This window comes from Rhea americana, unplaced genomic scaffold, assembly GCF_003343005.1.
Source record: "Rhea americana isolate MKP2758 unplaced genomic scaffold, rheAme1 scaffold_120, whole genome shotgun sequence".
Classification (NCBI taxonomy): Eukaryota; Metazoa; Chordata; class Aves; order Rheiformes; family Rheidae; genus Rhea; species Rhea americana.
In genome coordinates this window covers 1,281,880-1,294,617 of record NW_028185262.1, presented here as the reverse complement: position 1 = coordinate 1,294,617, position 12,738 = coordinate 1,281,880, and the positions used below count along the sequence as shown (strand labels likewise).

Below are 12,738 nucleotides of genomic sequence, written 5' to 3'. Positions count from 1 at the left end.
AGTCTTTAACTAATGCATTTGGGACCTCCTGTCATTTCTGTTCTGTTCTATTTTTATATTAAGCTCATTCTTGAAGTATTGATCTCAGATCCAATCTTTGAGATATATTCACTAGAAATTCTCCTTCTGCTCAGCATTTCCCCTTTCTAGAGCTGCCTGCTTTCCAGCTGCTCGTGTCCCTTACAGTTCCTGTTTTAAACTTTGTCTCTGGTTGAAAAAATTATTTCCTGTGGTATGTCATATCTCATGCTTTACTAACATCTGAGTGAAGATCTACCATATATTCTTGATCTACAGAAATGGCTTATATTATTGACAGGTCAAGTTGCCTAGGTATGATCAGCACTTAGTAAATGCCGTGTTACAGTTTATTCCTCTTTCCATTTGCTCCCACATCTTTTAATTGTTTTCTTTCTTTCAGATTGTTTTCTGTGGCCTTGATAATGCTGATGTCAGACTAACAGGCTTGTCATTGCCTGAATCCTGTCTCCTAGCCAAACTCTAAAATTCAGGGACTGGATTTACTGTTGTGGTCACACAGAACCACCCTCCATAATTAAGAGCCTCTGCAACCAGAACTGCAAATTCTTTCGCTAGTGCTTCCAGAAATCTAGAATGGAGATGAGCCAATCTTTCCCTCACTTCACAGATGACTGATTGTCTCTATAATCATCTAATACACCTAAATATTCAGAACTTTTCCATCTCCTTTACCAAAGAGAGCTGGCAAGTCATTTAAACCCCAGATCCTACCGTGATGTCACACTGATGCAAGAGAATAGCTTTGTTTTTGATGGAAACAGTACTAAAATCTGGTCTGTAAGAGGAAAAGAGGGAGGGAGTACATTGCCTTTTTAAGCTCCAAAGGAAAGCCTGAAAGTACCAGTAGCACAGCAGTCTCCAAAATATGTCTGAGTTTCCTTTCAGACTCTTCTCATTCAGTTTTTTGTTCTGATCAGCATTACTTCCTTAGCAATGGGTTTTCTGTCCCCTGCTGTGCATCTCTCCTATTCCCTTGCTTCATCCTTTGAGGATGCAGAGGGCAAATGTAATATCTCCTTCTGCYTGTCTCATTGCAAAACTTTGGGGATCATAGTCATATCCTGCTAGCTTGTCTTGATGCTTGCTATCCAGATGGTGATCCAGTGKTTGCCAAAGGTTGATGTTTTTTCTCATTTAAGAACTGGATATGCCTTGGCTAAGTAACATGTCTACTTAYGGATGCAACTGTGGCCTTGCTAACTTTCTGAGGATTATCATCACAGGCAGTGGAATCTGGGAACCTCAGTAACAAGCTATAAAGTCAGAAGGAAAACCGAGATGCTAAGATCTTGGCAGCTCCCCCATGATGGAAGATCCTGCTGTACTTGGGGCTGTGATGCCAAAATGCAGCACAGTCATATATTTCACTGTTGTAAGTCAACTGTCATATGTGCAATATTCATTGGCCTTCCCAAACTGTTTAGAGTCCCAGGAGCATCACAACKATGGGTAAACCACAACTGTACCGGGGATGTTGTGATTGACTTGGTCTCAGCAGAAGGAATAGAAGGAGAGGGAAGCATAAATGCCATTGCTCATCTGCCCCCTTCCCCCCCTCCTCCTTGTAGTGCTGGCTGCATCCCAAACCTAATGGAAGAAACAGGTACAGATCAAGAATTGAGCCTTTCCCCTGTTCCCCCTGCACATTTGGTTTCCTTTTATTTCCAGCAAAAGGGCTTGGACTGTGCATGTCAGCCAGGAGTCTGTGGGAYCCCCTTGAGCTCAGCCTTTGCAAGGTAGGCCATTGCTTGCTCAAGGTTGGTGGTGAAGGCAATGCCAGAAMTGGGAAGACAAGTCGGGGACAGGCTGGGGAGAGACCTCAGGATGGGAGAGCATCGTGGGATTGCATGATGAGGTGGCTGGGATGGAGTAGCCAGGAAGAGGGATGGCATTCAAGTTAGGGCTGAGTTGTRTTGGTAGAGCAGCATGATGAGGACCCTGTGTCTGGTGTTGTGGGAAAGACCCAGAGAAAAGTGCATTGGCAGAGATTTTGCAGGTGCTGGGGCTTTGGGWAGACAAGTAGGGCTGGCCACAGCTTTGAATCATGGGGCAATGATGTGAGGTGTCAAAACTAGGGCTGAGGAGGTCCATGCTGTCTGTTAAATGAGTGGAGACTGCCTCCCCCAGGTTTGTGGAGGACACAGAAGCCCTGATCTCTGTGCTGCTTTTATAGCCCATATTGCTCTTCCTGGCGATCTCAGATGCCTTGGGAGCAGGCGGCCTGAGCTTGCCTCTGTGCAAGCTGTCYGAATGCGCACGCTGGCCGAGGGCATTTGCAGCCCTTTTGACACCTGCCCTTCAGCCGAGGGAAGGACGGCCTGGATCCTGCCAGGCAGACGGACCGGCTTCTGCCCCGACGCATTCACCAGTGCTTGTCGTGATGCCTCACCGAGTTGTGCGCGGCTGTGTCGTCGCKGCTTCTCCCCCTCCAGTGAGGGTTTTAACAGTATCTTCAAACACTCATACTAAGGGCCTAGCCAAGAGCYCATTTAATTTTCTCCTTGGGACACAGCATGTAACAAGCAGACGGTTTCTGAGTTAGGAGACTTCTTGTGGTTGGAGCGCTTGTAAAAACCTGCCATTGGTCCAGACTTTTGCTCTGAAGGGTTTGGCAAGCACCCCATGCAGGCGATGGTGTCATCGCTTTGGAGAGCAAAAACTGTCAAGATCTAGTGAATGTGGAGAGCTGGCTCCTTCCCATTGCCAGCTCAGCACTCCAGGGCTCTTCCAGCAACCTGGGCGCAGCCTTCCTAGTTTTTTTCTCTTTTTTTTCTGGAACCCTGTACAATATGAGCAGAACAGGGATTCTGGGAGGGGGGAGTTGCTGCTGTTCAGAGAAGGTCCCTTGTTTTCTGCCAGATCTTATGTTAGTGAGAGCCTGGATGAAATTTCATTTTGCAACTTCTCTGCCTAGACTGTTGGCAAAAGTCATGTGAGATGGAGAAGTTCTTGGCCACAGTTACACCTCTGCCTCAGTAGCACTCAGAGGTGGAGCCCAGAGCAGTCAGAGCGCAGATCTGACCTGCTACACCTCTGCTCGCTCCCTGCATTGCTATGGACTTGCTTTTTGTTCACCCTAAAGAGCACCCTGCAGAGCTAGCCCAATCCTCCCAGGCTGTGCCTGTCTCTGCCCCATACTTTCCTGGGCACACATTTAGGGGAACTGCTGCCTTACGCAGTGCAGGCACAAGCTGTGTGCACTTCTAGCAGTTTCAGGTCAGCCTGAACTACTCTCAGTTTGTTTACGTCCCTTGCGAGAAAGGTTCTTGTTGATGCACGTGTTAATCTTGAAAACAAACGCCTCCACGTTGCTTTTGCTAAATATAGGGCAAGCGTCTGCGGTGCACAGTGCTTGCAAACAGACCACAGTGGGTTCGCACTCTTAAATGAAACGAGAGTTTATCAGCCCCGCTAGGAAGGGTTCAGTCTAATTCTCTTTCATTTCCAAATGCCTAAGCCTAGAAGTGGGAAATGGGAGTCCATTGAGGCAAGTATCTCAGCTCTTTGCTGTGTACATTAGATCTTCCTCTTATCTTTCGTTAGCACAGATGTCATTTCACCCTCCTGTGGGGTAACTGATGTAGCAGATTGAGGAAGAAACTGTACCTTATGTTGAGTCACATCTTGATCAATCCAGTGCTGCGGGAAGTGTCATTTCCCACGAACATGCAAGCATATATTCACTGGTGATGAAATCTTGTAAAGTCAGTCATTCATTTCCCCTTAATTATGGCTTGTTAAGTTTAGCGTAGACCCTGGTGACTTTGTACTTTGGAGCAGTTTTCATTTAAGCAAAATATTTTAAGCACCCTAAAAAGAAGGCAGCGTTGGATTTTTTTTCCCTTCTGGTTATTTTGGTTCGTAAAAAAATAAAATCCATCTGGGGCTTGTATAATGGATTTGTTTTTGCTTCATGGTGCTGAGTGAATGGGAAAGTTCAGAACCCCAGATTGTGAGACAAAAACTTCCTGTGTTACAAACCTTCACATTAACTGAAATCATTGATGAGAGATGTTTTACCATCCACCAATACATCCCTCTGAGATTTTAGAAGGTCCTTGTGGGACCAGAAACTGAAAACAGAGGATTGGAAAGACCTCGTCAGTCACTGTGTCTCGCAAGCAATTATGTCCTACCATCTCTTTCAGAAGAAAAAATCCCCTTCATTTTGAAACTCACAATGTAATTTACCCCCTATTTCTTCTGCAAAAAACAGTTCCAGACCCTCAAAACCTTGACGGTTGGAAACCTTCTCATTTCTAGCCTAGGCTGTTTTCAGCTCCCTTCCTGCCTTGCGAGACTACTGAGCTGTCGTGGTATCCTCTGCCGACGAGACTGTCAGATATGAAAAGCAGGTGGCAGATGAGAGACCGGATAGCTGCTAGGAGGTGTTTGTGCCGAGGAGAGCCTATGCCTCTCTCCCTGGACTCGCTCTGCGAGTTAAGCTTGGGATAGCCAGCCCGTGTGGTTTGAGTCTTTCTGCCCAGGCARTGCTGGATAACAGATCCCCGGCGGTTTGGGGCTGAGGGATTGCAGCTGAAGTGAATGCTTTGCCCTTTCTTTGCTTCCTCTGAAGTGAGAACCTGAGGTGAGAACCTGGGGTGGAGGCTGAGATCTGAAGCAATGCTGAGCAGCAACTGAGCTGCGGTGGCCCCTTGGCTGCGGTGTCAGCAGGGGCTGAGCACCCTTCATGATGATGATGCTTAGCAAGCAGGATTTGCTTCTGAGTTAGAGCTGGCTTTTGCAGAGAGAGTTGCTGGCTGGGCACAGGAGCTCTCAGGGCACCTTGCTACCATCTTCCTTCATCTTTCCATCTTCCCAGCTCCCTCTCTCCTCCTGGCTGGCTCTCAATGCAACCTCTTAATTCTCCTTTCTGTAAATGGTGCTGATCTTGAATTTAGAACCCTAAATTCAGATACCTAGCTTTTTCTCCCTTTTCTCACCTTCCTAGTTCACCTTCTTTTCCCCAGCCTGAGCAGGAAAAAATTGCAAACATCAAGTCACCCTGACGCACTAAGRGGTAACACCATTGCCCTCCCCAAGCTTTCCCGTGGGCTGAGAGCTTCCAGCAGTGGACGCCCTGGTCTGGTCTCTGGTATCTCAGAGTTAGGAGCCATAGTGGACAACTCTTTAATGAGTTCGTAGTGTGCTCATTAACTTGCTGCCTTTGGGCTCTAAATCAACCTCAACAGAGGTTAGCCGCATATCACTTACATSTATGGCTTCAGGCTCTCAGCAGATTCGAGCAGGCAGGAGTCAGGTTTGGATCACTTTCTTCATAGCCRGGAAAGTGGTTGCATCCCTACATAATTTATGAGCATGAGATCTTGCACATCTGTCACTGACTCGGTGACTGGCATAGCATTCAAGGCAGGCTGGATCCAGCCTCGTGTTTGCTGCTGCTGCAGACAGCCCTCCAACTTCGAAGCGGCAAATCTGCATGGCAGAGAAGAAGAGGGAGCTGATGAGGTGGCTGTCTTCAGCCCCAAACACTCAAGGGAACATTGCTGTGCGGAAGGAAAAAAAAGAAAATAGCTAATAAAAAATTAAAAGGACTTATTGCAGTTAGGTGAAGCATCTGAACAATTTGTCTGCTAATTACTGTGTGACTGAGCCTGGAAATGCAAACTCTGAGCCCCTTGGGGCTCAGCACAGAGCTGCCGGTATTAGACTTGCCCCGATCTCAGTCAAGCACAGCTGCCGTCTCCCCGTCCGGCGGGGAAGTGGTGATGCTGGGCTGCGTCCTGTTGCCTCCTGGTCGGTAATTCACTTGCTGGTGCAGCCAGCAGGCAGCGGCATTTCCCAGATCTACATGGATCRAATTATTCCTAGTTACTCCTTAAACTGTAACAAGCAGTTGTCTTTCTTTATTTATGACCTTCTACTTGTTTAAAGGACAAGCCCGGACCTGCTGAACTTTAAATGCAGGTTTGTTGAAAAAATAAAAGGAAGAGGCATTTTTTTTAATTGAAGTTTCATATAACAGAATTTTTGTCTGTCATAGAAGTAAACCTTCTCTTTTGACTAAAACCCAGCCTATGAAGCACCTGCAGTCCACTTAACATGTTGATAACATTTGGGAATAAGTAAGTGTAATTGTTCAGAAGATCCCAAGTCAAACTGATCAGATTGCAGTCCATTCAAATTGGGTGAGTGATAAAAATGACAATGGAAAAACAGTATCTGTGGTGCAAAAAAATTAAAACTCCTCCAAGTTCTCAGCAAGCCATAAATTACTTAGAACAGAGATAGAGATTTTTGCATCTTAATAACACAATTATTAGCCTATTCTGTTTTTTTAAAAAATATCTTTTAAAGCTCTTCTTTTAATGGTGGATGTTGACTGTGCAGGGGTTTGGGTGGCTGCAACGTGATGCAGTCTTTGCAGAGCACTGGGTAGGCGTTTGGTCCATGAAGGGGAATTTTTGGCCTCCAGAGAATGAGTCCCAAAGGGGCAGTGGGCAAGATGCTTGTGGCTTGACTTTTGCTGTTGCTGCAAATCCCAGGTTCAGACTGCCTTGCCTTGCTTGCCCGTTAACATGTCAATGGCACGTGACACGATTAAACAGGGCACGTGAACAGCACATGGGTTTTGCCGAGGGCATAGTAACCCCGACCAGCTGAAGCCTCCTCCCTCGGCCGGGAGCTGTGAACACCGTCAGGCCCGTGCTGGGCTGCAGCGGGTTTGGCCATCAGCCAGCCCCGGAGCCCTGAGCAGGGTGAGGGCAGCAGCACTCCCAACACCTCTGTTTTTCCTCTTTCCTTTTGCAGCCGCAGAAAACAGGGTTATGAGGACCACCTGGCAAGGAAAGGCCGGTCGCAGCCCACTCCAGGCGCTGTATGAGAGCGACCAGGTGAGTGGATGGGGAGAAGGCAGTGGGGGACAGGGGGAAGCAAGATTTGAACCCTTCTTCCACCCCTTCTAGTGTGCAGGGCACTCGCTGCTTCAAATCAGCCACGGGGCCCAAACCTCTGGCTGTGTTCAAAAGGAAAAACTCCACCGCTCTGGGAAATAATTGTTGATTAAAAACTGCTTATGGCCCTTGCTGATCCTTGGGCAAGTGGTTTAGTTACTATAGCTGGGCAAACCCGCTGAGATGTCACCATCTGAGGATTTCAAAGCAAATTCTGCGCTGTCCTAGCAAGGCGAGAGCATCATGGCTGCACTTTCTGGGCTGATAGTTGATAGAGCCATACTATGTTGRCAGCTGTATGGATAAAGCTGGTCTCAGCCACAAGAGGACTATAGACATGGGACCTCTCAGTCCTCTCTGCCACTCTGGACTGTGCCGGGTGCAGGTACTCAAATAGGGTCAACTGGGCTCAGCCTGGGCCTGGGAGCCCTCCCACCCAGACCAGCTCACGTGTCCTCTGCCTGCTCAGGGACCCTCGCGTGGTGGCTTTCCCATCCACGTGTTTCCAGCCTCGCTCTGCCCAGCGGCCACTGGGCGAGATGGTCCAGTGGCTGCCAGGGAGCAGCCGGGCGCTGGGCACATGCTTCCCCCTGGGTTCCTGTCTGCAGGCGGCCAGCTTCGCAGACCGGCGGCAGAGGGGAGGGATGGGTGGTGCTGGAGCCGCCAGCGCACGGCCCTGGTTTCCTGGCTGCCGGCAGAGGGAGGGACAGGACACGGGAAAGTTTCTGTGAGGCTGGCACAGCTCCGGCAGCCGGTGCAGCAGCCCCGGGCTCTCATTTCCATCCCACCACTCCCTRCCCAGCTTCCAGATAAGGCTCTGGAGCACATCCTCCAGGGACAGAGGTGGACAAGGCAGGACTCCACGCCTTAGCTAACATCCTCAGCTGAGGAGCCCAGAGATGTGCAGAAACCCCAGAGATATCCATGGGATATCTTCATTAGGGTCGTCTTCAGTTAACCCGAAAGTTATCCTAAAAAAAAAAAAAAAAAAAAAAAATCCTTCTCACTGCCCCCTTCCCTCATATTATTCTTTATCATTGCAAATTAGTACAGACAAGGAGACAGGAAAGCCAGTCAGCAGCCCCTGCTGCAGCCAGAGCAAGAGCCCCTTTTCATCCGTGATGCTTTGCATTACTACCTAGCGTGGTGCTTTTGTGTCTATAGGCAGACAAATTTCATTTGCTCTAGGTAAAATGGCAGATATGGACTTCCTTGGCCACAATGCCTGCAAACCCTAATGCTGCTGGAATGTCGTCGTGTTATTTCCTTTAAAGTGATGCTTAATTTCTCTGGCTTTTAAAGGGAGGGAAATGAAGGGAGCAATTTTGCTCGGAAATAACTGCAAGACATACATACACTTAATCCAGTGGGCAGCTGTTGAAAAGTAGTCACATTTATTTGTTGCCATGCCTGCAGACAGTGTCTGTCTGTCTGTCTGTTTCTCTAGCCCCATAGCTTTGAATTATGCAAGTACAGGGAAAAAAACACCTGAAAACATTACATCATTAGAATATTTTCTTAAGCATTTGCAAAAAAGGTTTCCAATTTAAAAACGTGGAAGGTTGCTTCCAAAAGAAAAAAAAAAAAAAAAACAGAAATTTCTATGCCAAGCTTTGGCCCACGGACAGGACAGTATTGCATGAAAATGCCCATGAAAATTCAACTGCAATTTATTACATCCCTGGATATTATGGTCCTCATTTCCAGGTAGCCAAGATTGTCATAATCATCTTTTGGTGTCAGAGTCAGCTGATCTGCATTTGCTCCAGCTGAACATTTTCCCTTAGCATTTCCCTCTTGAAAGAGATAAGGAGGTACTGCAGAGATGGGATGCTTTCTCCTGGTCCTCTCGCAGGTTACTGTCCATGCAGGTTCCCGGAGAAAGTGGTCACTAAGGTGGTCTAGACAAGGTTATTTCTATTGTGGAAATGAGATGTGGAAGGGTCTGAGGGTGGCTACTCCTTTTCAGTAGGACCTTTCACCCCCAGACATTAGACTATCAGCAAAAGGTCTGCTCAATGCATGGGATGGGAAGTTGAGCTCAGTATCCAAACTATTGGCACCTGTTTTACAAAGCCACATCTCTACAGCGCCACTTCTCCTGGGCTCTGATGACTCTCAGTAAACCTCCCAGGCACCCAGGGAGAGGTGAGGATGCAGCTGAAGCGTGGCGAAGACTGTCCTTTAGCATACATAAAAGTGACTGATAGCTGTCAGCAGCAATGATGAAGGGACCCAAGCATCTGCCTGCACCTTGCCTCTCTCTGAGCTGAAGGGATTGGGTACTGGAGGAGCCATCAGTTGCAATGGGAGTAGTGACTGCAGCATCTGGGCACCCATCAAATGGGTGGTATGCTGTGCTCGCCCCACTTAGCTCGGTCCTTGTATCTCCAATGTGGTCTACCCTTGCCCTTTGTCTTGCGGTTGCATACTGTCCTTCCAGGCAGCGGTACTACTCACTGGCAGCACCTGATGTTGTCTCAGGCCAAGGTCTCACCAGCTCCTGGACTAGCCTGCAAGCATCTGACCTTAAACAGCATGAGCTGGCACACGAGGGGTTTATAAAGGCAGCCCTCAAGGAGACCTGTTGAAGGACGCTCTTTGTGGATGAGAAATTTGGGCTTGTGGTGGTGGAGCTGAAAATAAGGGAAAACAGTTGAAAGTGTGCTGGGCTGAAGCTGGTGCCACCCTCACAGTCTGCTGCTGAGCTTCACAGACACTGAGGGGCCAGATGGACAGTGAGGGAACCACAGGCAGCAGAAATAGGCTGGCCAGAGACTATTTCCCTGGAGCAATGTGATGCCAGGGGACTATCTGCAGGAACATGTCCCAAAATGGAAACCGCCTTCAGCTTGTAATGTGGGGCCATTGCTTTCACTAGAGTAACAGACCTACAGGGTCATTTCTCCTGGGTTAGGAAACAGGTGGTGAGGCTGTTAGCTATGGTTATGGCCTTGGGGCTGTTAGCGCTGAGGCAAGGCTTGGCGATTCACAGCAAGAGCATCAGGGACTGAGCTTGAAACATCTCCCAGTGTCAGTGAACAAAATTCATGAGTGAGTTGGCAGGAGGAGGAGGGCATCTTCCTGTTTTAAGTTCCTGGAAATTATTTCCTTTCTCAGATGTATTAATGATATTTTGGAGTTTCCGATGCACTCTTGACAGGAAAACTCACTTCTCCAAATCGGGAGGGGTGGGAGGCTGGGGGAGGGTCAGCAGGAGAAGGGTTTAGGGGGAGCCTGAGTTCCTAGGAAGCTGATCCAGCAGCTGCTGGGCCTTGATGCAAGGATCAAAAAGGGGAAGAGAAGGAAAGTAACTAAAGGAAGCACTCACACACATCCTTCTTTAGACCCCACTGAACTGTACCATCTGCACCCTCTGTCCTGCCTTGGAAAATTTGGATGCTTTGGGGCATCTGCTTTCCTCGGCGGGCTGACAGTGCGACAGGAGAAGCAGGAGGGAGAATGGGAGCGTGGTCAAGGCAGGGAGGGACACCCCGCACTCTCCAGCCCCGTGGCAAGACTGTCGACGTGAGCCGTGAGGCGGCTGCGGGGTGTGCCAGCAGGCATCGTGGGTTTGGCAGGCAGCTTCCAACACAATCTGCTCCTTGACATCGTGTGCGGTAGCTCCCCACGCCACACATTTACTGCCGAGGTCCTGACATAGCCGAAGGCTGTAGGGTCCCTCAGGAAGAGCCAGTGCCACCACCTCCCATTGCACCTCATGCCTCTCCTTTATCTTGTGCCCTTGCTGTAACCCAACCCTCAGCTCCAGCTCCCCAGGATTTGTCCATTTGTGTTTCTCTGCCCATCTCCCGTCACCTTTTCTTGGTAGCAATGTGGGGGCATACATGCCCACACTCACGCACCCCGGTTCTGCTTCTGCTGCCGATGAGTTCACGTTTGCACTGAGCCTGTCAGCATACACGCGAGACTATTTTAATGCCTCCCTGCAGTGCAGAGCAGTGTGCACAGCCTGTCCGGGAGGTGTGTGGGGCCCTGTACCAGCAAGCAGGGCATGTTGCTCTCCCCTGTGGGGCAACAGGGCCATGCATGCCCCTTTTCCCCTGCAGAAGAGAAGTCAGCACCTTGCCAGCCTTCAACCTGGACTGACATAACTACAGGAGAGAGTTTTAACTCAATGAGTATATGTGAAGTAAAGCTGTAGCAAATATGCGGTTAGCAGGCCTCTGCGCCACCTGTTCTTCCCTCATGCCACCTTTGACTTTGTCTCCTTAGCCTGATCCTCATCACATTTTGTTACCTCTTTTGCCCCCAGCAAGTTCAAGTATTAACTACACCAAAGCCAGCTGAGTTCAAAGTTAATACTGTCCCCAAAATCCCATGTGGGTGAATGTCTTAACCTGGAGAAGGGAAGGTCACAGGGACTATTGTGCGCCAGGTGTTGTGTCTAGGCCACGGTGAGCATGAGCAAACCAGTGACCGTCTCTTTTGTGTCCCCAGTTTGAGCAGTCATCGCTACAGGCAGTTCACCAGCAGAGACGTGAGCTGTTGAGCAACGTCTGCAACCGTTATACCCGCAAACGGCGTCTCCTGAGGCCAGATGACTTGCGGCACTTGGTGGTGGACGATACACATGGGCTGCTCTACTGCTATGTGCCCAAAGTGGCCTGCACTAACTGGAAGCGGGTYATGATGGTCCTGACGGGGCAAGGCAAATACCAGGACCCGCTGGAAATCCCTGCCAATGAGGCCCATGTCTCATCCAACCTGCGCACTCTTTCCGAGTACAGCATCCCCGAAATCAACCACCGCCTGCGCAGCTACCTCAAGTTTATCTTCGTGCGGGAGCCCTTCGAGCGCCTGGTCTCAGCATACCGCAACAAGTTCACTCGCAGCTACAACACAGCCTTCCACAAGCGCTATGGGACCAAAATCATCCGACGGCACCGGCAGGAGCCCAGTGATAAGGCGTTGGAGCGTGGGGATGACGTGCGCTTTGAGGAGTTTGTCTACTATCTCCTGGATCCACGGACACAGCGGGAGGAGCCCTTCAATGAGCACTGGGAGCGAGTGCACTCGCTGTGCCACCCCTGCATTGTCCACTACGATGTGGTGGGCAAGTATGAGACCTTGGTGGAAGATGCCAACTACATCCTCCAGCTGATCGGGGCCGACACTACTGTCAAGTTCCCATCCTCATCCAAGACCACCAGGACGACAGATGACATGACAGCCCAGTTCTTCCAGGACATTAGCCCCTTTTACCAAAGGAGACTCTTTAATTTATACAAAATGGACTATTTGCTCTTTAATTACTCCATCCCATCTTATCTCCGCATCCGATGAGTGTGGGCCCAGGGGAGTGGTGATGGAGAGCTGGATAACTCTCATTTTATCACAACTCCTCTCCTCCAGCCCATACTTATCTCTCAGTTCATCCTCACTGCCTCCTCCATGCCCTCACTATTACTGCTCCACATCCGGATGCCTCATTCAGACCCAGTCTGGAGGGAGGACACCTCACAAAACATTGGGGCTGGAGCTTTTCCTTCCCTACTTTGACATCTACASTAGATGTTCATGGGGATAGGACACTGCTGGGTTTGAGGTCTTGGCTTATCTGGTGACTTTCAACTAAGAGACTGCTCTGTAGATCCAAGTCTTGGGAAGGCTCTTTCTTTGGGCAGGATCCCRTTGGGTCTTTCTCCTCCCTACTAGGCTGTTTGGGGATGGACATGGAGTTTGGGGGAGGGGGGAGGGACAGGGTGGAGCATGTCAGAGACTTGCATAGAACCGTAAATAAAGCAATAATTTAATGTAA

General features: G+C 49.2%; 1 protein-coding gene across 1 annotated transcript in view; it reads left to right on the top strand.

The window, feature by feature from the left end:
- Positions 1-12,738, top strand: part of CHST13 (carbohydrate sulfotransferase 13) — a 37,436-nt gene extending 24,698 nt beyond the window's left edge. Inside the window, exons 2-3 of the mRNA XM_085323773.1 lie at positions 6,814-6,896; positions 11,418-12,738. Coding sequence (XP_085179899.1) covers positions 6,814-6,896; positions 11,418-12,263 — 929 coding nt within the window. The 3' untranslated portion in view covers positions 12,264-12,738. The remainder of the gene's footprint in view (positions 1-6,813; positions 6,897-11,417) is intronic.